The sequence below is a fragment of the Zea mays genome, chromosome 1, assembly GCF_902167145.1.
Source record: "Zea mays cultivar B73 chromosome 1, Zm-B73-REFERENCE-NAM-5.0, whole genome shotgun sequence".
NCBI classification, from domain to species: domain Eukaryota; kingdom Viridiplantae; phylum Streptophyta; class Magnoliopsida; order Poales; family Poaceae; genus Zea; species Zea mays.
Genome location: NC_050096.1, coordinates 34,583,542 through 34,606,689, shown reverse-complemented (window position 1 = coordinate 34,606,689; position 23,148 = coordinate 34,583,542). Strand labels below are relative to the sequence as shown.

Here is a 23,148-nt window from a genome sequence, read left to right as displayed (position 1 = left end):
CGGCTGCGTCCCACCTCAGCAGGAGGGGTAGGGGTGGCCAAGGCGTCACGTTTGGGCGGATCAAGCACGATGCGAGGTCTCTCACGGTCGTCATTGCTCGGTGCGGCACGGGACCAGCGATCGGAGGAGTCGGTCGAGACGGGCGAGTCGCGAAAGCCGCCGCCCGTGGAGCCAAGGCTCGGGTAGCGCGACGGGCCTGATGGCAGCGGCTTCTTCCCGCGCGACCAGTCGTCGTCAGCGCGGTCGACGGACGCGGGCGCGCCACTCCCGAGGCCACCGTACCGGCTCCGCGAGCCGGAGTCGGCGGGAGAGGGCGTGAAGGAGGCTGGGTTTGCGGTGGATACGGCTCTCGCGAAGGTTTTGCGGAGGCGCGGCGGATTGCGGTTGGAATCGCGACGGGGTTTTCGGAGGTCGGGCGAACGGAGGCGGGGGTGGTCTACAGTAATGGCTTAATAGTTAGTACATAAGATATAAGATATATATATATAATATTATATGTGTATTTTTCGACTTAGATGATTTGGACATAATCTATGTATTATACTATGCAAATTGAGTTTTCTAAAAAACCATCTGAAAGCAAAACGATAAAAATGACAGATTTTTCGATAAATCTGATAAACCCGTTCATCGGCGACCTGCGGGCACTAGTATGAAGGTTTGTCCTTGGTCTTCGTGTGGGTACAGTTGTAAACCTCCATAGAGCTTATTTTAAATACGCATCTTTGGACAGAATCTCTTGGTTGTTCTCTCTTCTAGATCCAGAGTACAGCGAGATATTGAACTTGTTTACGATGAAAGATGATCACTTGTTACTTGTATCACTTTTTGATGCTAATCAACAATCAACATAAATCAATGTCAACTAAAAAAATTATAATTCGCTCTCCATCATAAAATAATAGGCATCTTTTGTTTATATAGGAAGTCAAATTGTGCAAAGCCATGACCAACACACACAAACTTGCATATACAGATTTATATTCAAAATGCATGAGATATTGATTCTTTAGCAAATAACAACACATTATATAAATAATAAGTCAGTATATTTTATTAATTTTTCCTTGATCAAAACACTCATATATGCCTATTGTTTGGAATATATGGAAATTTATATATCCGCTATGGCCATCTCCAACGGCCAGTGTAAATGGACGTGCAAAACAATGTTTTATACTATAAATTGCACTAATTACATAATAGAGTTTAAAATAGAAGGTAAGATAAAAGAAGATAGCCTAACACACCCAACTCGCAAGAATTATAATCCAACCCTACCACATTCCAGAATTCCAGAAAGGAGAAACGCTACTGAGCAAAAGCATGCAAAACATGCCTAAAAATCTAGAAATCAGCACATTAGGAACAGAATGGGCACAATTTTAGCTAAACTACCGTACATAATTCAGTTCTCTATAGTGACATACACTCCTCCCGATACGAACAAGAAAATAACGTCAAGGAAAAATTGATCTGCATGATCAGTTCAGCACAACAATATGAACTCCCAGCGACTAAAAGATTAACATAACATAATGGAGGAAAGGAGGAACACGATGGGATGTATACTACTATGTATAACATGATGTTCAGCATCAGCAAGACTGGAGAACGAGTGGGCCAACCCAAGTGCTGAACATATCACTCAGGGCCACCTGTACTTCACTAGAACCATGCTCGCAGCTTATGAGCCCAGCGAGAAGAGGAAAGAACTGGCGAAGGTTCTTCTCGAAAGCTGAGTCACCTAGTCCGCTGATAGCTTGCAGGGTTGAGACAACAAGAGGTGCTCTTGCCGCAAGTTCCCTTCGCTTCGATGAACCAACAGGGATAAGCCAATGGCCTAGCGGCTGTGTGCCACTGGAAGGCTGAGAAGGTCTTGCTGTGCTCAAGTATACCTCAAGGACCTCCTTGCACAAGCCAATAAGGTGACTCTCCACCACCTCTGTGCTTCCATGATCAGGAGAGCTGTCCAGAAATATGTTCTGAAGGATACTGAGGCACAGCTGGTACGACTCATTCTCAAGGCGTAACAATGGCGGGTCCTGCATCTGTGTCATCGAGCCCAACTCTTGCAACTTGGAACGCAAATCACTATCACTGTTTATTTTGTGAGCATGTGCGGCAACAGTATGCAAGGCTTCGAAGAGGATTACTGTGTTCTGTGCTGATAACTGTCCTCTGTACATGTTATATACCTCCATCACAGCCTACACAAAGAAATGCATAAAAGTAAATACAGCTGGCACTGTCATGTAGAAATTACCAACCTCATTTTTAGAAGTTGATATTGCATACAAATTACAATTGAAAAAACTAGGTAATAATTTTTTTGGTTGAGTGGATAAGAAATGGCTGAGAAAGACTTTACAGGGGCAGGGGAATATTCTGAATAAATTTTACTTATTATGTTTAGTTTGTCTAATGATATATTGTACCTAAGGAGATCACCATCATGGAATACCAAAAGGAAACTTCAAGATAGGAGGGCGCAGAACTATATATTTTCTTGTTTCTCCATTAGAAATCTTTTTATGGGTTAACAATACTTATATAAACCCTCACCTATGTTATCAACCCTACATATGCATGATGTGGCATTGCCAAGTTTTTCATTTTTCTCAATCTCAACGACCCGTTCACAGATTATGTACCAGATTCAAATAATTCAAGAAAATTAGAGCTCTGAGAAAAGCAAATATAAGCCTATCTACCTGAATCAACAGGAGTTGTACAGCAGCTCGACATTTGGCATCACCAATTGTAAAGTATAGATTCCTTGATCTAGAGGATTCTTCATTGTCATCCGCTACTGGTTCAGATTCGTCCTCTCTATTGTCAGCAGAGACTCCATTTTCTGTTGGCACATTTTCCAGGTAGGCTCCAGATGAAACATAAGTGAAATCAGGAAGTGTCTCAGTGGCAGCTTCTTTCAATGACAATACAACCTCTAGCCATTTTTCATCCACGAACATAGATCCAGCACTGCTCATCAAACGAACAAATGCAGCAATACCTATACCAGCAAGACTCTGATGGGGACGCTTTATGAAACTTGTCAAGAGCAGCAGAACCTTCTTTAGAAGAGGATTGACTGTATCATAGAACTTAACAAAGAGATCTACAACCAACTGAAGTGCCAAAGTGCATGTCTCGTATAACCAAGCATCTTGATCAAGTTCTGCAGGATCATTTTCCACGCTTTGTCCTTGTGGAGGATTACCAGATGGATCAATAGCATGACGTACATAATCAAATATGGGGAAAAGCACTGAATCAAACACCTTCTCCCATAAAGGCAGAGAGAAAAGATGGCCATGGTTTCTTAATGTATCAAATAACACTTGCAAAGCACTTTTCCTGATTTCTGGTCTTAAGTCAAAGGTAAGTTCAGACAGTCCTGCAAAGTTTTCATATAAAAGCTAACATTACCACATGCTCTGGAAATATAATAATTTCAACAGCATACAGCAGAAAATAGCCATAGAAACAAAAAGAAAAAATACATAATTACCCGCTAGTAAAGGAAACCAAAAGTGTATATGGTCTTCCTTGTCAACAAGAACTGTGCATTCCTGCTTTCCATCATTAGTCAAATGAGGCGAGGGTGGATTACTGTTTGAAGGATTGTCCTTCAACCTTGAGGATCCAATATCACCTTCGGCCAACTTTGCTGCGCAGAATCGAAGAAATCCAATTGCATTAAGACTTATATCCTTGTTAAACCTGCTGTTAGTAAACGCGATAAGACAATTCACACAATCGTTGAAAGTCGTTGTCTCAGTCTCAGTAATGTATGGAAAGTATTCCCGCAAAATCTTTTCTATAATTTCAAAGGCCAATAGTACAATATTTTTGTGATCATCATATGACGCTGTCGCAAAGACCTGAAAGATGTAAACCGGCAATCCATGTTCAGGACTGAAAACAAGAATGTTGCAGAGGTCTTTAGATAAGAGTTATGGTACATGAGTGAAGGTGTCATACCATAAACATACTCTTCCACCCTGACTTCACATGACTAACACGGGCCAATACCATTTGAGAGACACACCTAATGATAAGTTCTCTGATCTCAACAGCTCGGCTCTTCCTCATTACAACAACAAAAGGCTTCATAAATTCATTTTGGAAATTGTAGTTTGTGAGCTCCTCACGCTCCAGGAACTTCATAGATAACTGCCGCAAGGAGTCCATAGCAAATATTGCGATTGAAAGATTTTCTGAGCAGCCAATGGTGACAAAAAAATCAGACAAGACATGCCATATACTTGACCAAACAAGTCTGATGCGGTTCATATTGTAATGCCTACAAGAGGGCAAAAAAAAAAAAAATCATGCACTGTCTATAAGACCGAACAGAAATGTAAAAAAACACATTGCAATGTAGTAATGATAATAAAGCCTCAGATTCCTTACGCTATCTCGACTATCTTTGTCAGACTAAAAACTCGTGGATCAGAAGCCGAACGTAATTCCTCCATTGAAACCTTACAGAGAGCCTTCACAAAATCAATTATACCCTCGCTGTTGAGTTTTTGACTTCTTACAAATACACGGTTCATTTCAGCCATCCCAACTTGCTCCAAGAGGCTTGTCACCTCATTATTCATTTGATCCACACCAGAAGCTTTGCCACCGACACCAGCGCTATCATAAGAGCCTCTTTTAGAAGCTGAAGTAGCATTAGGAGCCTTCTTTTTCAGAACAGGAAGAATCGATGACTTAGCCTGTTTTGATTTATCAAGGTCCGGCTGCTGCAGCGCAAAGAAAGTGGCATCTGGAGGTGCTCCCTCTCCAACAAGATGTAGATTTTCAAAACGAGAAACACATGTCAATATATGCTCCCATGCTTCTTGCAAGTAATTTCCATCTTCATCTGCAATTAATAGAATTGCCTGTGAGGCAATCCACCACCATAAGAAGAGAACATAAGAATGATAAAAGATTTTATCATGATTCTCAAACTAAAATATGGAAGACTGCAACTAGCAGCACGACATAAGGCATGCATATCACTCAATCTACAATAAGGCATTCAAATGACAAGAATGGATGAAGGATAGAATCCGCAAACAGGGAATTGGGAAATTTGCTCCTTGATTAGAATATTTTGCTCAATGTGATAATGCAATATTACTAAATGTTCAGTTCATCCCATTATTAAACCAAGCAGCTCTAACTCGGAACCAACTCCAGTCTTATATGAGTATCACTACTCACTACATCAATCAAGGTATCAAAAGTACTTCTCCAAATTTAGCCTGGACCCACATGTCGTATAAATGGGTTGAATTTTAAACTTGAAAAGGAAGCAAACTTCTAAGCATCATGGTTCGATTTAATATTTGTTATGATCTTTTCAACAAGCATTAAGAAGATTGAGAATGGTCCAACCAAGTGAAGAGCAGATGGCTTAACAGTTATGTCTTAATAAACAGAGCAAACCTTAATGGCTTCAACATTTTTCTGCTTAATATCAGCAGCAGAGTGAAGTGATGTAAACTTGGCAAGTGAAGTGATAAATGCATCTCTTTGAGTCTTCATTGACATGGCTGCAGTAACATGGATTGCAGAGCGAAATCCTTCAAGGCACTGGGATACAACAATTTCATCATCACTCTGGTCAAGTGGAACACTGAATGCTGCAAGCATAGGAGCCCAGCAAACCTCAACCATGAACTTCAAAACAACTACATCTGTGGCTGGATAAAATACAGACCTGGTTGTTCCAAAAAAAAAAGTCATAGTTAAAACATTAACTGATAAATTAAATGTCGAAACATACTACAAGACCCTAAATATATTGTTAGCAAAACAGAAAAAATGTTGAAATAAAACAAGAATCTTAATCTAGCGGTCTAGCCAAGCCGATACCACTATACATCTCAACATCTAATAACTTACTCAGACATGCGGGCCTTTTCTTTAAATTGCTCCTGCATATGCTTAATGAGGTCATCACTTGTCTCCATAGATGAACCTCGCTTGCGTACAACAATGTTAAGAATGTTATCCAACCCAAGAATTTTGTTAGAACTTGTTGATTGTTGCTGCTGTGGAACAAATTCATCTTCTTTCATCTTAATCTCCTTTTTCCAAATCCTTTCATACAATGATCTCATAAATTCTTCAGGTAGGTCCTTCCCATCATCGATACCACGATTGTTTCTAATGAAATCTTCTGGTGACATCTGCATCGAGTAACATGTTACATAATTGTGTAAACCAGAACTCCGCAAAAGAACCTTCACCACAAGAAAGTACCTTATTTTTGACCATTGGGTTATGTGCATCAGTGTTAAGCATTATGACTGAATAAGCCAGAACATAAGCTGTATCTGCACTGGAAAAGGCCTTTGGATTACATTTGCAGTAACGCTCTGCAAACTTTTCCATAATCCGATCAATCTTCTGAGCTTCTCCAGGCAACCTGAAGCCTTGGAGGAAAGCTCTAATTGCTTCATCAAACTCCAGTCTTTGAAAATCAAATGAGTCCACATATGCATGCATGACTTTCAGCGATAAATCTTCCCTTTCACCTAAATAATCACCAATCATAGTCTTGTTCAAGCCAGAAGCACTTTTTAGGAACGCAGCTATCTCCTCTGGTGTCTCCCCCACCTTGCTTGCATTAACAAGGAACTCAATCCCCTTCTTCGGCTTCCGATTAAACAAATAGATACCCTCCTGTTATTCAGCAATAATTAATCAACCATATAAGAAGAAACGAATCAACAAAAACAATCGAGAACTGGAGATGCAGCAAGTTGTATAGCAACAAGCACATTCCCGCTAAGAATTGAAAGCAAAATAACTAGTATAGTATCATCCACCTGAAGCTCTATCTTGTAAGCTCGACGTTGTTCCAATGATGCTGCCTCTGAAATTCCATTCGATAACTCAGAATGTGAATCAGATGCTTCACTAGACTCATCTCCATTGTTATCTGCCTGCGGAAGCTCATTGCCATCATCATTGTCGTTCTTCTCTGATTCTACATTAGGAGAAGCAGGATCTGGAATTCGTAGCTGCTTATTCATCCAATCTCCCATGGACCTCAGAATAGCAACTAAGCATTTCATTGCTTCACTTTTCATTGTGGTGTCCTGAGGTGGTACCAATGTGGTAGGGACACCAGCAGGAGGTCCTTGAGCTGTCTTTAGTAGACCATTTACCATCCTATTGGTTAAAACATCAAGTAAAATATCACAAAAAGAATAGTAAATATAACTAATGCTGAACCAGAGCACTAAGAAAACTGAATGCTCCAGTACCTCTCAAATATGTTTGATGAGTGGACATCACAATCATAATTAAGGAAAATATCAACTAGGATTTGAGAATCACCACAGAGCTTTTCCAAAAAACGAAGAACAATCATCTTTGCCTGATAATTTGGTTGAGCAATATTTTCCAACACTCTCAAGATGATCATGGGAAAGAATACACCAATCTCTGCCTTCAATCCTGGTCTGAATCTTGCCACTAAGCTAATAAAAATAGAACAAGATAGCTGAAAAACAATCATATGGGATGAGGCACAGTTCTTTAAAAGTGACAGGCATAGATACTGCTTGATAGCACCGAGAAACCTGGACATGTTAAAAAGATCTTGATCAAACAGGAATCCTCCGAGAAACATAAAAATAATCAAGAGAATGGGTTATACATCTTTAATATCAACACAATTACTGTGCAACAAATATGAACTATTGATTATATCAAGTACCATGACACAAGATGATATTGTACATAGAATATTGAATAGTATTTGTTATATGTGTTGGTATGTTGGTAATGTATATTCCCATGCCAACATTTTAATATCAAACATTTCTCAGCAGAATGATTCCCGCCCATCAAGTAATTTAAAGCACCAGTATAGACAAAGGCAACTGAAATAATTGTTGCCACTACCATAAGTGATATTTCTTTGCTAAATTTCCGGAAAAACTGCTTACACGTTGTAACCGGGGGGGGGGGGGGCTTTAGCAACAAATTAGGCAACAGTCTATATATTATTATATTTGTAAGCTCATCAATTTTTCCAGTGACAACACTTATAGAATCTTGGTTCTCCTAGCACAACAGTTTGTGCATGAAGGAGGCTGACTGTGAATTGTCATTGCGAAAAAATGAATGTAGACTTTGTTGCTGAAAAGCTAACTACCTATTACTATCCACATGAATGCATTGTAATTTTATCATTTCTGTTCTGACAATACCTAGTCCACCCAATAGAAGAAATACTTGCACATTTGTGTATTGTAAGCTAAAACATGTTCCCTACTGCCAATTCCAGCTATATTCTTCTAGCCATTGATCACTTTCCAGTCAAGTAGTTTCATTCAATTGCCAATGGTAGTTCTTGCAGTACAAACAAAGCCAGATGGAGCATGAATCCAATTAACCAAATAATACAAGTATACAACAAAGTGCATGAAAATTAAAAATCAATAGCGTCTTTAGAGAATAACTCTCCAAGTTCCTTTTTTCCAGGACATCAAAGAAAGTTCATTAGGTTTCTATTTCATTTCAACGTCTAAACAATGAGCAGTGTGACATCAGTTCAATCCCTGCCAGATGCAATTAGGAATTCAAGTATTTTTTTCTAAATTTGTTGACATAGGCATACATCGAAACACTATCACCATACCAATTCAGTGCCTAAACCTTTTGTGCCACCTTTTCAGTTTTCATGCAATAAAGCGACACACGAATTATTGTTCAATACTGGTACAACATTTACACAAATTCAGAAGAGCATTAAACTTGTTTGTCAAAAGTTTCAGTAAGTGCTTATGTTACCTCTCACTGGTCCGGAACACAGCCCCAGCATTTTCAAGCAAGATCTTGAGAAGCTCAAGAGCAAGGATCTTTCCCCGCATTACTATGGGATCTGCTGGTGCATCCTTGGGTGGTGTCTTCATGGAAAGCTTACACAAAGCCCGGAAAACTAAGAAAGCATCCCTCCGTAACTTGTTCCCAATTCTCACATCAGCATCATCGTCCAAGGTGCCAACCACTGCCCCCTCGACACCAAGCTCATCTTTACGACCCTCAATAGCTGTTTTGTACATGCTGATCTCCCAGTACTTGGCATCAAGCATGTCCTTATCTGTTGAATCAAGCAAATCCGCTGGGTTTGCCCCTTCCTCTGCCGCTGCCGTTGTCTCAAATGCACCATCATGGGCAACGGTGGGTCCTGCCCCTGCTGATGAAGTTGTCCGAGCCAGAGGTGTGAGTGCACCATCGAAGTCACCAATGATCTTCGAAATGAATCCCTGTACAACGTTGGGGTCAGCAGTGGGCGAGGAGCCCGAAATTGCATCAGGTAGCTCAATCACATCAGCCACGACTATGGGTTGTACAGGCACGGTCGAGGAGTCAGCTTCCATTCGGCGGAACACAATCACCAGCATCTGCACAAGCGAAGCCTTGGCAGTGGCTTGATTGACGGCACTACGGCTCCCGAGGTACATATCATAACATGCGCGCACGGCACGTAGAAGGCAATCGCCGTGGAGGCGTACAGACGTAGAGGTGACCGCCGAGAGGAGTGTCTTGAGGAGGAGGAGCTCAATGTGCTCGTCATCAAGGCCAAGCGCATTGCAGGCGGCGTCCAGGAGTGAGGCGACGAGCTGTGCTGAGGGATCAGCAGATGGGTCGGCCTCGCCATGGATGTAGGAGTGTGCGATCAGCCTGTGAAGGAGCTCCAGCGCGGCCTCGGCGAGCTTGGCGCTGCCCGAGCCGAGTGCCGAGATCACAGGGGCGAGGAGCAGCTCCGAGTCCGCGAGCGACAGGCTGCGCAACGGACCAGGCTGTGCGGAAGAGGAGGTCGGCGTCGAGGGGGAGGAGGTCGGCGTGGACGGCGCCTGCGCCTCGGCTGCGGGCGGCGGCGGGGGCTTCTGGAGGCGGTCGAGGATGGACTTGGCGGTGTGCGAGAGCTTGGAGTGCGCCTTGTTGCGCCACGAGGCATTTTTTATGAGCTTCTCGAGGAAGGGGGAGAAGATCTCGACGAGGCGCGGGTCGGACTCCGGCGGGGTTGGCGGCGGCGCCGCAACCGCGGAGGCCATTATTCCGCGGCGGGATCCGGTAGCCGCGGTCGCGCCGCGCCGCGTGGATCTGGATCTGGGCGGGGCGGGGGTTTGAGGTGGTTTGGATCGGGGAGTGGGGCGTCGGTTGTCGTGGATAGAGATGGGAGGGGAGGGGACTCAGGGGAGGGGAGGGGAGGGGAGGGAGAAAGATGGTTGGACGCCGAGCTAGCTGGTGACCTGGTGTACTTCGCATTTGTATATTGCAGTAGGAAAGGATCGGAATCGGGCTTGTTACTCTCCGTATGTATTTTACGCAAATGGGGCCTAGATCAAATGGTGGTCTGGAGTCTGGACATAGGCTAAATTTAGAGTGTAATTTAGAATTTTTTACCTATTGATTAATATTTTTTATGATGATTATATTAAGAGTCTTCATTCTTCAAGTTTAGTTTCGCTATATGGGCCTGGTCCATGTAAGTATCGGGCCTGTGTGGAACCAAAGGCTCGTCAAGCACACTGATCGCAGAGATCCAGCCATGCAAAATTCGCCGTGACAACCTTCTCACCATTCGCACATTACCCTCTCTCTCTCTCGTCTCTCCCCTCTCTTTATTATTACTAGTAGCACGCGAAAAAATTGGTCCCAAATGCAGTGTTAGAAGTAATAAACAATTTGGAGAGACAATCGTCTACGATTTGATCCAAGAATTTCCGTACGTAATAGATAATCTTGTACTTGAAATTTTTGTCTTCCTCCGTGGTTTCCTCTCTTTCTCGGCTCGTTGAGAAAAAAAAGACAGAAGAAATGGGATTCATATCGGGAGTCGTAATGGGGATGATCGTCGGCGTCGCCCTGATCGCAGGCTGGGCACGCGCCATGGCTCGCCGCGCCGCCAAACGCAGCAACAAGGTAGGTGCCGCTACATCATTCCGATTCGATGTATGCGATCATAAAAAGTTTCGATCTTCATCCTTCGGTTATCTGGTCTTGATTTTTCTGCCTTTGGGTGTTGTTAAATACAGATCGGTTGTTAAAAGTGTGCTGTATGCCTTTGATTGAATTTGTGCATTATTGATTGGGATAAATTTCAACATAATGGCATGTTTTGAAACAGGCTGCGGTTATCAGTTCGTTGGGATCTCTCAACCGTGAAGACGTGAAGAAAATATGTGGAGAAAGTCTTCCCCAGTGGATATCATTTCCAGAATACGAACAGGTGAAATGCTACCTGCCTTGGTGTAGATATAATCATGGAACCGTAAAATGTCCCGTGATATCAAGCTATTGACTATCGCATAAGTTATCTGAATTTTTATTGTTGTAATTGCTAGACAAAAACTTCCGCAGAGAGAAAACTTTTTGCAGCCCATATCTATGAACTTCATAACTCTTCGATGCATAAAACCTGGGAAATGACACATCCACCTATTCCATATCTTGCTGTTGCTTCTCCTACAGTATACATGCCCCCTTGATCTGTTGCTTGCATGTTTCCCTTGTTATATATTTTTTTTGGTTCTCCTTTCAGGTCAAATGGCTCAACAAACAGTTGAGCAAGCTTTGGCCCTTCGTGGAAGCGGTAAGATTGATAGCTTTGGTTTCTTCAGAAAACTTCATTATGCGGGCAAACAGTTTAGGACGAAGTTACTTACATTTTAAGAAACATACAGATCTACCGTTTTGATGCCAACAACCGTCCTTATTCGCAGTTGCATCTAATTGCAGGCAGCAACCATGGTCATCAGGGATTCTGTCGAACCGATACTCGATGATTATCGACCACCAGGGATATCCTCGCTGAAGTTCAGCAGGCTCTCCCTTGGGACTGTTCCACCGAAAATAGAAGGTTGCCAAGACAAAATGGTGTCAACTTGTATACGCTCTCATAGGATTTGGCCATGACTTAAGCTATTCTGTGCTCAGGCATTCGGATTCACAGTTTTAAGAAAGGGCAGATTACAATGGACATGGACTTCCGCTGGGGCGGGGATCCAAATATCATTCTTGCAGTCGAGACACTTGTTGCTTCGCTTCCCATTCAGGTTTGCAGATCTCCACAGACCCGTGGCCAAAAGGGATATTAGCAGCTTTAATTTCCCACATTTTTATCGAAGTGTGTCAAATTTTATCGTGAAAGTATTTGCACGTATAAATAGGGCGTGAATGGATGGTGGTGTGGTATGAGTTCCTGGCCAGGCGATGTCTGATTTCAGACGGGCTAGGATCAGCTGCCTGGCCATGTGTGGACTGGTGTTGTTAATTACAGCTTAAGCATACCAATAAAAAAACGCATTTTCTTAGTTAGATCATTTTGGACTCCTTTACAATTGTTTGCCTGCGGTATGAGATTTTATGCTGACGCTCTTCCAAAAGAACAGGAGCTCATGTTTAAACCTCAAATTTCGTTTCCGCATCTTCTACTAATCATTTTTCCCGTGTTTGTTTGTATGTGTGTGTACAGTTTAAGAACCTTCAGGTGTACACCATCATCCGTGTTGTCTTCCAGTTGTCGGACGAGATACCATGCATATCTGCTGTCGTTGTTGCTCTTCTGGCCGAGGTGTGATTCTTTTAGCTACTGAAACGCATCTAGTCCTCTGTTACATAGGCTTCGATTTTTGAATTCTAGTTCGTAAACACTTCGTTGTCAGAGATGCTGCGTATGAGAACAATCTTTCTTTTTGTTTCAATGCCAAGGGAAAATATGCCTTGTTTCTTTGCGTTTTTTTTTTTGAGACGCGTGGTTTTCATGCAATTGCAGCCAAAACCGAGGATCGACTACATACTGAAAGCCGTGGGAGGAAGCCTGACCGCAATGCCTGGGCTTTCAGACATGATTGACGTATGAAATTAATTTCTTTTGTTTTCACCTCTTGTTTTATTCGTATCTACAAATCTTGGAAGGGAAAAAATAACCATATTTCACCGTTATTCTTCTGTAGGACACGGTGGCGTCATTGATCACTGACATGCTCCAGTGGCCACACAGAATCATTGTTCCACTGGGTGGAGTCGACGTAGACGTCAGGTTAATAGAGTCTGATCTACTACTAAGAATCGTGTGCATGAAGTTGTTTAATCTTTTCGACTTGGAAAAGTTGTTTGAATGACAGACACATGTGATCTGCTCCCTTGTGCAGTGACCTCGAGCTGAAGCCGCACGGGAAGCTCACTGTCACTGTGGTCCGCGCGGAATCCCTCAAGAACAAGGAACTCATCGGCAAATCCGACCCCTACGTGGTCTTGTTCATCCGCCCAATGTTCAAGGAGAAGACCAGCGTCATTGACGACAACCTCAACCCCCATTGGAACGAAACGTTCCATCTGATCTCGGAGGACAAGGAGACGCAGTCCCTAATTCTTGAGGTGGGCACGAGCTGACAAACCTCACTGCTTGTTTGTTTCCTTCCAGCGAGGTACTCCTAAGGCAAGGACCCACTTCTTTTTTTCTCTGCCCTCCCAGGTGTTCGATGAGGACAAGATGAAGCAAGACAAGAGGCTTGGCATCGCCAAGCTGCCCCTGAGCGACCTGGAGATGGAAACCGTGCAGGAGGTGAAACTGCAGCTGCTGTCGTCGCTGGACACGACCAAGGTCAAGGACAAGAAGGACAGGGGCGTGCTCAGCATTAAGGCAGGATCGATCAACCTCGTCCTTTCCGTGTTCAGTTCGCAGCGGTTGTCTGACGTTCCTCTTGCAAGCTGTATTGCAGGTGGCGTACCACCAGTTCACCAACGCAGAGGCGCGGGAGGCCCTGGAGCTGGAGAAGCAGACCGTGGATGAGCGGCGGAAGGTGAAGAGCGAGACGGGGGCCGTCAGCGGCGCCGCGGACGCGGCAAGCGGCATGGCGTCCACGGTCACCAACGTGGCCGGCACGGGCATCGCGGCGGCCGGCACCGTTGCCGGCACGGGTGTCAGCGCGGCCGGCTCCGGCGTTGGGATGGTTGGCACGGGCATCGGCGCCGTCGGCTCCGGCATTGGCGCGTTCGGTAGCGGACTCAGCAAGGCCGGCAAGTTCGTTGGCCGGACTGTCACGGGACCTTTCAGCAGCTCTAGGCGCAGCACCAGCAGCGTTCCCAACGTCGTTGACGACTGACGAAACTAGGCTGCAGCTACCTATGTTACTAGATTGCCCACAAGCAGACAGACTCGACATGTTTAACTACTTTTATAACGTGATTCTGGTTTAGCTTTTGCTTTGGTTATAAGAGACAGCTGATTCAGAGTATCAATGGGATAAGATGAAGCACTGACAATGGTTAACAACAGACCAGGAGATGATTAACACCAGCAGCGTAAATAGCACTCTTTATTTTATTGACAATGAACGTGATGGAGATTGTCTAACCTTCAATACAGTGCTTATTTATATCCAACACACCGCCCAATCGGCAACTACTTATTAGCATCATACAAGGGTGACATCACCCCATATCTGTTGCCAACCAACCCAAGAATCCTCTGCATAGCTAAGGAAAAATGATGCTGTTCGTCCCAGTTTAAACAAAGGGACGGTGGTTTATGATCCACATCCGACACAACAGATGAAAAAATGATTTGGTCTGGGAACAAAGACCACCAAAGATTTTTTATCGGCTACAATAAATACAAATGTTGAGACAAGCTCAATCTTCCTCCTCACGAATCAGCGCGAAGGAGAATGGGGCAAACTTGTAGCCATCACCTTCATAGAACTTGTTCTGGAACTCCACCCAGTGAAGCCTCAGCGCGTGAAGGAATGCACTCAGGGTCTCCATAACAAGCAAGACACCAATCGTGGCAAAGATGAAGATGACGACACCAATAATAAGGATGAAAACATTGTTAAACCTACAAGAAACAATGGCATTTCAGAATGCGCGAAGATGTTTATTTTAATGGCTCCAGAGACTTGTTTGCTTACCCATATGCCGTCATTAGTACTTTCTCGTAGAATACAGTGGACAACTCAGAGTGTGCAAGACTGAAAGGAGAATATCAGTAGCACGTTAGTAGCCAGTGAGGTAATAAAATGACTTGTTTGGCTGCACTCCAATGCACCTATGTGGATTAGGGTGCAGCCAAACAAAGGAAGTATGGGACTGTGCATAGGTGAGGCTGTGTAAATAAAGATACTGCTTAAAATAGCATTACCTCAGAGCCCAAAGACGAAGGTATGAAGCGGTGTTTGAGACTGCACCCAGAACAAATTCTATCGTGTGAATCAGTTGGTGAACAAAAACTTCACCGAACTCAAACTCCTCGTGGTCATGTGCGTCCTCATGATGTTCCCCCAATTCTGCTCCCACTGATTCATCAATGCCCTGAAGCATAGCGTACTGGTGACCTTGATGCCTCTGATCGAAAAGAAATAGAAAAACAGTCAGTGTAAAATAAACTGCAGCCACAAACATCAAGTCACCGGTAGAATAGTACTATGTAAACATACTTGCTGATGTTGTTTCTTCAAAAGAAGAGGTTTTGGAATCAACATCCAAGGTACAGACACTAAAGCAAGCAGAAGTAGAACAAGCTGTGTTGGAGAAGGCGAGTGGTTAGGCATGGTAGATCAATCTGCTTCACAGAAGAGAACTTATCAACAAAGAATATAGACCTGCACTGTCTTCTGGCCACTAAACAACTGGTTCTCACTAAGATCATCTGTTGGGCTAAGGAACATGTAGATCATAACGTGGTATAGATCTGCTTTCGACCCCGTGCACCACTTAATAATAATGAGCAAGGACAGGTAGCCAAATAAGCTGTTCAAGAAGATCAGCTGGGGAATGAACTGGTACCTGTTTCAAATGAGTACATGTGAAAAAAACAATAGTATATGATTGAAACACGCTGTTGAAGGACTGCTTCTTCACAATTGTTGTAGATCCTCGTCACAAAATGGAATGTCATATTGTCTGATAAAATAAAAGGTGAATAAACTTACCACACATTAATACTGTTCCTGAAAAATTTTGCATTGAAGTAACTAATCACAATCCCAAGGTTCATTTGTGCAACTCCAAGAAGAATCGACATCTTCATCTTCAGTGAGTTGAGAAACGGTAGCTCACTGCGGCTACCATGCCAGACAGGGTCCACACCAAAAGGGTATGCATCTCTTACTTTAAGAAGTCCTTCGGTAGTAGCATCACTATGACCAAAGTGTGGAAATTAATGAGCCAGATAAGTGTGCAAATTTATAAATATATAAACATTAGGCTTCTTTATCTCATTTTCCTTACCTGCAAGAAGAATCACGGCATGCATAGGCAGATTTACCGAAAAGCCCAAATGGAACAGAGAAAAATTCATTGTATATTAATCCTGTGTAGATTGAAAAAACTGCCATCATCATAATTACATAACGCCCACCAAACATCATCTCCATTATGTCTCCAAGTTTCTGTGATAAAAAAAGGATGTAATGGCAGCTTTAACAAAGAAAATTATTAACAAAATTAGGTTTCTCTCGTAGCCCAGATACTTAAAAGCTCTTGGGGAATACAGCTAAACGATCCAACTCCAAAACAGGTTTTAGAATTGTAGCACAGAACTACAGATCCAATGATAAGTGAAGCAAAATGCAACCAAGACTAGTGGGCAAACCTGTGAAGCTAGTTTCTTCTCCCGGATTATAAGATAGAGTGTTGCAAGTAACAAGCAAATTCCATGGCCCCAATCACCAAACATGACAGCAAATAAGAAAGGGAAAGTCACAATGGTGAATACTCCAGGATTTGCTTCTTGATACTTGGCTACACTGTACCACATGGAACACATCATTAGCACTTATCCACCTTACAGTATTGAGTCAAACCTCAAATGATATGAATTACACTTCTTTATTTACAAGATATAAGCAGTCCATGTTAGCCTTCATCTATGGAACTAATTTGTGTTTCTAAAAATAAAGGACTATTTGACAGAAAAAATAATCAAATAAATATGAATATAAAAGTTATTAACACTAACCATGATCAACAATCGCCACGCATATCCAAATAAAAAAATATTAAGAAAAATATACTTTTGACACAACAGTTTATTACCATTAGTTACACAAAAATGTTCCCTATCACTTGTCCATGTGAGTAAACTGCAAGGGTATTTAGAAAACGTACCCATACGCATCAACAATTTCCTGGAACGCTGAAGTAAATTTATTTGTCTGGAAATATGTTGGAGGAGATTCTTTTGTGTTGAGAACTTGAAATATTGAGCCAACTTGGGATTTGCTATCAAGAGTAGCACGCTGAAGAGCGTCTTGAATCTGCAGAGATCCATTGTAAATCATTCCCATTTGAATGTCGAAATGGAGATCAGGACGAAAGCCAGGAAAACATAGTGAGCGCACATTTTAACTACCTGAATGCTTGCAAAAATTGGACTCCAGCCCTCAGCAACTAAACATTTCTTCGTAACATCAACACTTAGCATGTTCAAGGTGTGATAAATTGCCTTTTCCTTTTTGACCTGTAGCATTGATTTTGAAATTTAATAATGATAATGAAAACTGTGATATGAGATAGAATGCAAAGTAAAGCTATAAGTAAACTTCAAAACGTAAAATTTCATCAACTTCATGGAGAAAACAAGTGAAGCTTACCAGATGGTTCCACTGTTCAAAATCAGAAGCAATATTTTTTAGTATACTGTCACGATGAGCTAAACCCATGTCAATTGTTGTCTTCAACTCTGAGATCTTCCCAGATACCTATAATAAGATCTTAAAATTCAGAACATATCATGGGTTTGAATACTGATACAGGAAAAGACTCCTATTAGTGCCTCAGCCTTATTTCAAAACTCTTAAGACTTAAGGCAAATTCATTTGTGAGTGGAAATAAGTATCCAATGAGACCATTCCGGTAGCATCAAAACATGATTTAATTGCACACCCATATCACATGCAAACACGTACATTTCCAAAAGGGCATTGTTCTTCGCATGCGGAATTTTCTAACTTGAATTCCTATTTCACAAGAATCTAAATCACATAATACAACATCAAATTTTATCATCTACCACAAAGAACTCAAATAAGGAATATCAGCAAACATCGATTTCAAGTGCTGACCTCCTGAACAGCATGAAGTTGTTTGCCAACATCTTCTGGAAACGGGTAACGGTTCGCATTAAAGGCATCACATATCTTCAGAATTTTGGTTTTTGCTCTCTCTCCAGAGTAGAATATGACAAATGCATTTTTCGTTACCTGCATAACCATACAAAAGGTTGGCAGATAGATAAGTTCAAGCAAAGAATAAACATCAAACTTAAAGTTAGAACAGAAGACTTAGTGTGCTGATAAATGGGAAATATTATCAAGTGTAGCAATCATCAATCATGAATTAATCACTTGAATACCATAATAGTCATAAAACCATAAGTATCATAGCAATCATCACTCATGAATTAATCACTTGAATACCATAATAGTCATAAAACCATAAGTATCAGTGTTAGTACAATCAAAATTGTCCGAGTATATGTACTGAGTTTGCCTAACATTTCGGTTGGTACAAAGAATAGTCATGTTGATATCTTTCAGGGTTTGTTTGGTTGGGCTGTGACTATGAAAAAAATAGTTGTAGACTGTGAGCTATAAAAAAGCTATTGTCGACTATGAGTTGTTAAAAATCCTAAAACCATTTGATAGAACCCCCTAAAAGCCGCTAAAAGTACTTCCATATATATTTTCACAATTTCATCCGAAAACCGCTAAAAGCAGGTTCAGAGGTGCTTTCAGTTTTGCACTGCGAGAAAGTCGGCTTTTAGAAAAAGCTGCTTCCAGGACCTAGCCCTTTGGTTCGGCTTTTGACTTTTAGAGGGCAAAAGTCAAACCAAACACACCATCAGATATTTCTTCCTCACGGTGCATATAAAAAAGAACCATAATCAATGTAGATGTTTTGTAAGTGACAGGAATGCAAAATTTAAAAAAATGCAAGAAAATATGTACCAACCTTCTCCCTAGAAACTGGATCAGTGACTGGCTCATCAACAGGCTCTTGCCTAAGGAAAATGTTACCCCTTGTGGCACGGAATAAGATCCGTTCAAAAGCCATTGCCTTTTCCTTTGGAACAAGTCCACTCAATGAGCCAAGCTTCACTTGTTTTGATGGATCAGTTGTCATCTCCTAAAAGAATACAAATGTGTCGATATATTATTAAAAAGGGATATAATAAAAAAAGATAAGATGAGGAGGGTGCTGCTGTTATATCAAAACAATCATTTTACCTGTTCCAACAGAGGGCTCTCCAGTGAAGTTTGACCAGATTGATTTGCCTCCATTTCCATTTGTTGCGCTGCAGCAGTTCTTTGAGCTGAATAGAAAAATTCACCAGCCTGAAAAAACAATTAATTAGAATCTTGGTGCAAGACATCGCATGGGTACCTTGGCCACTATGCGGAAGTTGTAGAATGAGCACAGGGTGAGAAGGAAAACTGGCTCTATTTGATAGACATTATCATGATGCCAAAATATACACCAAAGGCATATTCGATCCAATAGTAGAATACTTTCGGAAACCTATACCTTTTGGAGAACAGTATGGTACTCTAATAGCTCATTATAGGTCCTCTGTAATTTTTCATTGTTTGCATTAACTTCAGTTAGCTCAGCTTCCAGTTCTCCAAGCTTTATCTGTTATTAGGCAGTGTTTAAAACAGCAAGTCAAGATTTATTATCCATGATCAAGGAGCATCACATTGACTAACATACCTCCAATTCATCAAAATCCATATGAGTTCCATTTAGTTGTGTAGGAGAGGCTGTTATGTCAGCTTTTGACATCTGCTCCTTAAAAAACCTTAATTTACGAGCCATTTCACTACACCTTTTAATCTGTAAGAAAGTAGAGTAGAACAATTAACATAACATGGAAAACCATATTAGACACATGGGTAAATAATCCTAATTGCACTGTACTTAGTGAGTAAATAAAAAGTGAGTTGTCGACTATGGTTTAGGAAATGCCAAGTTTATATAGCTTGTCAAGGTTACAACGTAATTTATCATGAGGAGGAGGTTAATCTCAAAAGAGAGTCAACAACGAGAAGGGACTGCATATAGATGTCAATTTCAGATTAAAGTTGTGGAAAAATTAAGATAAAATTGTTGTCAAGGTAACTGGGGTATGTACCTGGGCAGCATATGTCCGTTGAAACGGGCTCTTATCTATATTAAGCTGTGGCAAAAAAAACAGTAATAAGATTAAACCCACAGGTAAAGAATCAGCACCCAGAGCAAGAATCAACAGCACACCATCACGATCAGCTAATGAAGCACAATAGCATACCAACGTAACCTTTTGCTGGAACTGTAATTTTCATTGACTACTGGAAATTCTGCATATGCAAGATAATTCCCAATAAAAACATTCCTATGCTAAATTCATGGCTCCAACTACAACCAATCACACCAATGTGAACCATTATACCACAATTCCAACGCTGAAGAACAGTAAACAGCAAACAATTGCACGTTATAGCTGCAAATTCCCCAAAATCGCAATGCCCACAGGACACCCTCTCTAACTCCCAGGAAGCCCCGATCACGAAGTCCTACTTATCACCAAACCACTATCTTAGATCGAAAGGGATTCAGCTCCGGAGCAAGTTGGATCGCCCCACCCCCGTAATCGAAGGGACGAGCAGGGGCAAGCAACCATACGTCTTTGAACTGGAGGAGGCCGAGGTCTCCGAGGTAGGAGACGGTGAGGTGCGCTGACTCAGCGGGTATGATGACCTGCACCAGCTGCATCGCCTCCGATCGCATCAGATCCATTGGCGGGCAGCAGCCGCCTCCGCCACCACGCGCCATGGCTGGCTGCGCGCGTGCCCGCCGTGTCAGCAGCCGGCGCGCTGCCCCTCAGTCAGATCCCTGAAGATCCGACGAGGTGTTTCGGATCGAAATCGCGCGGGCGGAGCGGATCTCCGACGGGTACGGCGGTGGCCTGATCGATTCCTCACGTCGTGAGGAGGTGAGCGAGGAAGGAGGTAGAGACAGCCGGGGGGTTGTGGACCATGTGGGTTACGCGGAGACGTGGCAGGGCCGAACACCTATCGGGACTCTGACCTGTGGGTCCCAGTTGCCAGAGTTCGGATCTGAGTGTTTGCCTGCGGCGATGAAGAAGTGTCTGGATTTCGCGAGGAGATTGATTAGGCTAGCTGACCTGTGGGGCCGGGTGGGATCGTAGCAGTGGATGAGAAAAGAGTCCTCCATGATTGGGTACGTGTTGGGCCCGTCGGAATTAATTGAGGCGAGATGAGCTAAAATTTTGGCCCATATAAACGAGCACGAATGGCCATAGAGATGTACAACGGCTCAATTTCAAATGTTCTGAACTGGTGCTCGGTCCCTGGTTACAAGGGCCTCAGTAAACATTATACTCCGTGCGATTTAATGGCTTTTGTGGTGTATGCAACGTCAATCTCGTCTCTAGCAATAACTTTCAAAGGTCCTTATAGAAATAGGGTTTGAGGGATAGTTTATTATTTATATGTGTGTTCGTAGAGAAGAGCATATGTGCAATGTGAACATCTCCTTTGTACCATGTAATTAAAGAAACCATTTTTAACATGCAAACAAATTTTGCAACAGATTTGTTAAATAAATTCAACTAGCATGGTGGTCCATGCAAATAGCTCAGGTAGGTAGCTTTATTATCATTATAAGATTTCACTTTTAATGTAAAAAGTAAATTTTAAATAGTTTTATTTACTTGTTTGGTTGTTCTTGTCTTGTCTTCAAGCTTTCTCGTTGCATGTAGAGTCGATCAATTATTTGGTTTAGGGGATGTTTGGAACTGCTTTAGCTCCAAAAAATTAGTAGAGCAGGCTATTAAATGCTCTAGAAGATCATGAAGTTAGATTAATAAACCTTTAGAAGGTATTTTAACAACCTATTTTCTTTATTATTTAAATTTAAAATGTTTTTAAAATATTTAAATTTATATTATAAACTACAACTTCTCATTAGAGCTGGAACCTAGAGCAGTTCCAAGCACATCCTTAAAGATTGGATTGATTTTTCGAGAGCTCTGATGTATCCTACTTTTACATGTTTTTGCAACATACATTGTGAGAAGTCATGGTTGATGTACCTTTGGCTAAAAATGATTATTATTAAGATAATTTGAGGCTTCCCTACTTATGCTCTTAAAGCATATACTTTACTATGCTAAATGCTAACTAATGATGTTGTGTTGTTTGTGTAGGAAAATTTGTCTTTTTGTGTTGTGTTCCTTGCCATGTGAAGTGCATGTAATAAATGTGCCATGGTGGTCGCCGGCAAAGGGTGAAGCTCGAGCAAAATTCATGTAGATTAAACCTTGAAGTGTGAGTGAGGAAGCTTGGGACGATGAATCGAATATGACCAAACAACGTTTTATGGTCGAGGCGATGGATTAGATGGATGAATAGTCCTTTCTAAAACTTAATCACATCATCTAACCAAAATAAAAGTGAAATTAAAATTATTCAATCTAGCCAAGACTACATCGACACACATCTCATAAATAAATAATTAAAGAAACTAAGGTACCAAGCTAGTATGAGCCCAACTAAACATTTCTAGTTAGCATGGTCACATAAATCTATGCAACTAGCCAGCTAAGCACACTGAAAGATTCTATACATACTAGTGAACAAAACGCATCAAACCTAAGCGACACTAATACTACACGGTACTGCTCAACCAGCAAAGTTACATAAAACTAAACTAGAGAGATACAACTATTTAGTTACACAAACTAAACAAGGTTACTTAGTTTGATGAGGACATCACTTCGTTGATACATTGCAAGGTCCAGTTAAAAAGAGCACGAGCATGTCAATTGAATCTCTAGGTGTGTTATTTTCTACTCAATTATTTTACTAACCTTAGGTGAAGAACATGTTTTGTTAATTAGGAACCTTAAAGTGGACCAAAATAGACTTAAAAGACCAAAGCACCGAGGAGAATCGGTTAGGATGACTACATCACATGGGAGTCCAAGCCCAACTTGACTTTGACTCCAATATCAGTCTTCACCAAAATTGAAGCCTATGACGCATACGAACTCCATTTTCAATGTCCTTTGTATGTAACAACTTACTTTAGACTATAGGTCCAGTTCGCACCAAA

At 41.8% G+C, this 23,148-nt stretch overlaps 3 protein-coding genes across 3 annotated transcripts; 1 reads left to right on the top strand and 2 right to left on the bottom strand.

Moving 5' to 3' along the window:
- Positions 1-1,598: 1,598 nt before the first annotated feature.
- Positions 1,599-10,079, bottom strand: LOC100857099 (guanine-nucleotide-exchange protein). The gene is made up of 11 exons (NM_001254773.1): positions 8,812-10,079; positions 7,278-7,595; positions 6,837-7,182; positions 6,268-6,690; positions 5,908-6,194; positions 5,449-5,722; positions 4,420-4,898; positions 3,988-4,309; positions 3,515-3,887; positions 2,715-3,400; positions 1,599-2,210 (listed from the first exon to the last, which is right to left on the bottom strand). The coding sequence occupies exons 1-11, from the start codon at positions 10,077-10,079 to the stop codon at positions 1,599-1,601; spliced, it is 5,388 nt and encodes a 1,795-aa protein (NP_001241702.1).
- Positions 10,080-10,551: 472 nt separating this feature from the next.
- LOC103633613 (synaptotagmin-5) lies at positions 10,552-14,281 on the top strand. The gene is made up of 11 exons (XM_008655335.4): positions 10,552-10,950; positions 11,156-11,257; positions 11,570-11,620; positions 11,767-11,887; positions 11,965-12,083; positions 12,503-12,601; positions 12,803-12,883; positions 12,984-13,069; positions 13,182-13,407; positions 13,505-13,672; positions 13,752-14,281. Exons 1-11 carry the CDS (start codon positions 10,846-10,848, stop codon positions 14,133-14,135), a joined length of 1,542 nt encoding a protein of 513 aa, XP_008653557.1. The 5' UTR covers positions 10,552-10,845; the 3' UTR covers positions 14,136-14,281.
- Positions 14,282-14,336: 55 nt separating this feature from the next.
- Positions 14,337-20,991, bottom strand: LOC100381766 (vacuolar proton ATPase a3). Its single transcript, NM_001329487.1, has 18 exons — positions 20,695-20,991; positions 20,165-20,209; positions 19,744-19,866; positions 19,558-19,665; positions 19,260-19,367; positions 18,985-19,158; positions 18,096-18,233; positions 17,625-17,732; positions 17,384-17,491; positions 17,140-17,288; positions 16,625-16,778; positions 16,261-16,421; positions 15,963-16,169; positions 15,633-15,816; positions 15,468-15,551; positions 15,173-15,375; positions 14,943-15,002; positions 14,337-14,869 (listed from the first exon to the last, which is right to left on the bottom strand). Exons 1-18 carry the CDS (start codon positions 20,842-20,844, stop codon positions 14,665-14,667), a joined length of 2,469 nt encoding a protein of 822 aa, NP_001316416.1. The 5' UTR covers positions 20,845-20,991; the 3' UTR covers positions 14,337-14,664.
- Positions 20,992-23,148: the final 2,157 nt, after the last annotated feature.

Excerpts from the sequence above, each read along its gene's own strand:
- LOC100381766 (NM_001329487.1), bottom strand. The coding sequence starts at position 20,844 with ATGGCGCGTGGTGGCGGAGGCGGCTGCTGCCCGCCAATGGATCTGATG. Across the intron at positions 18,234-18,984 it reads ATCCAGTTTCTAGGGAGAAG|GTAACGAAAAATGCATTTGT; the intron begins GTTGGTACATAT and ends ATGGTTATGCAG. Across the intron at positions 14,870-14,942 it reads GTACTAATGACGGCATATGG|GTTTAACAATGTTTTCATCC; the intron begins GTAAGCAAACAA and ends TGTTTCTTGTAG.
- LOC103633613 (XM_008655335.4), top strand. The coding sequence starts at position 10,846 with ATGGGATTCATATCGGGAGTCGTAATGGGGATGATCGTCGGCGTCGCC. Across the intron at positions 12,602-12,802 it reads TTGTTGCTCTTCTGGCCGAG|CCAAAACCGAGGATCGACTA; the intron begins GTGTGATTCTTT and ends ATGCAATTGCAG. Across the intron at positions 12,884-12,983 it reads GGCTTTCAGACATGATTGAC|GACACGGTGGCGTCATTGAT; the intron begins GTATGAAATTAA and ends ATTCTTCTGTAG.
- LOC100857099 (NM_001254773.1), bottom strand. The coding sequence starts at position 10,079 with ATGGCCTCCGCGGTTGCGGCGCCGCCGCCAACCCCGCCGGAGTCCGAC. Across the intron at positions 5,723-5,907 it reads GAAAAGGCCCGCATGTCTGA|GTCTGTATTTTATCCAGCCA; the intron begins GTAAGTTATTAG and ends TGGAACAACCAG. Across the intron at positions 3,401-3,514 it reads TTGGTTTCCTTTACTAGCGG|GACTGTCTGAACTTACCTTT; the intron begins GTAATTATGTAT and ends AAAACTTTGCAG.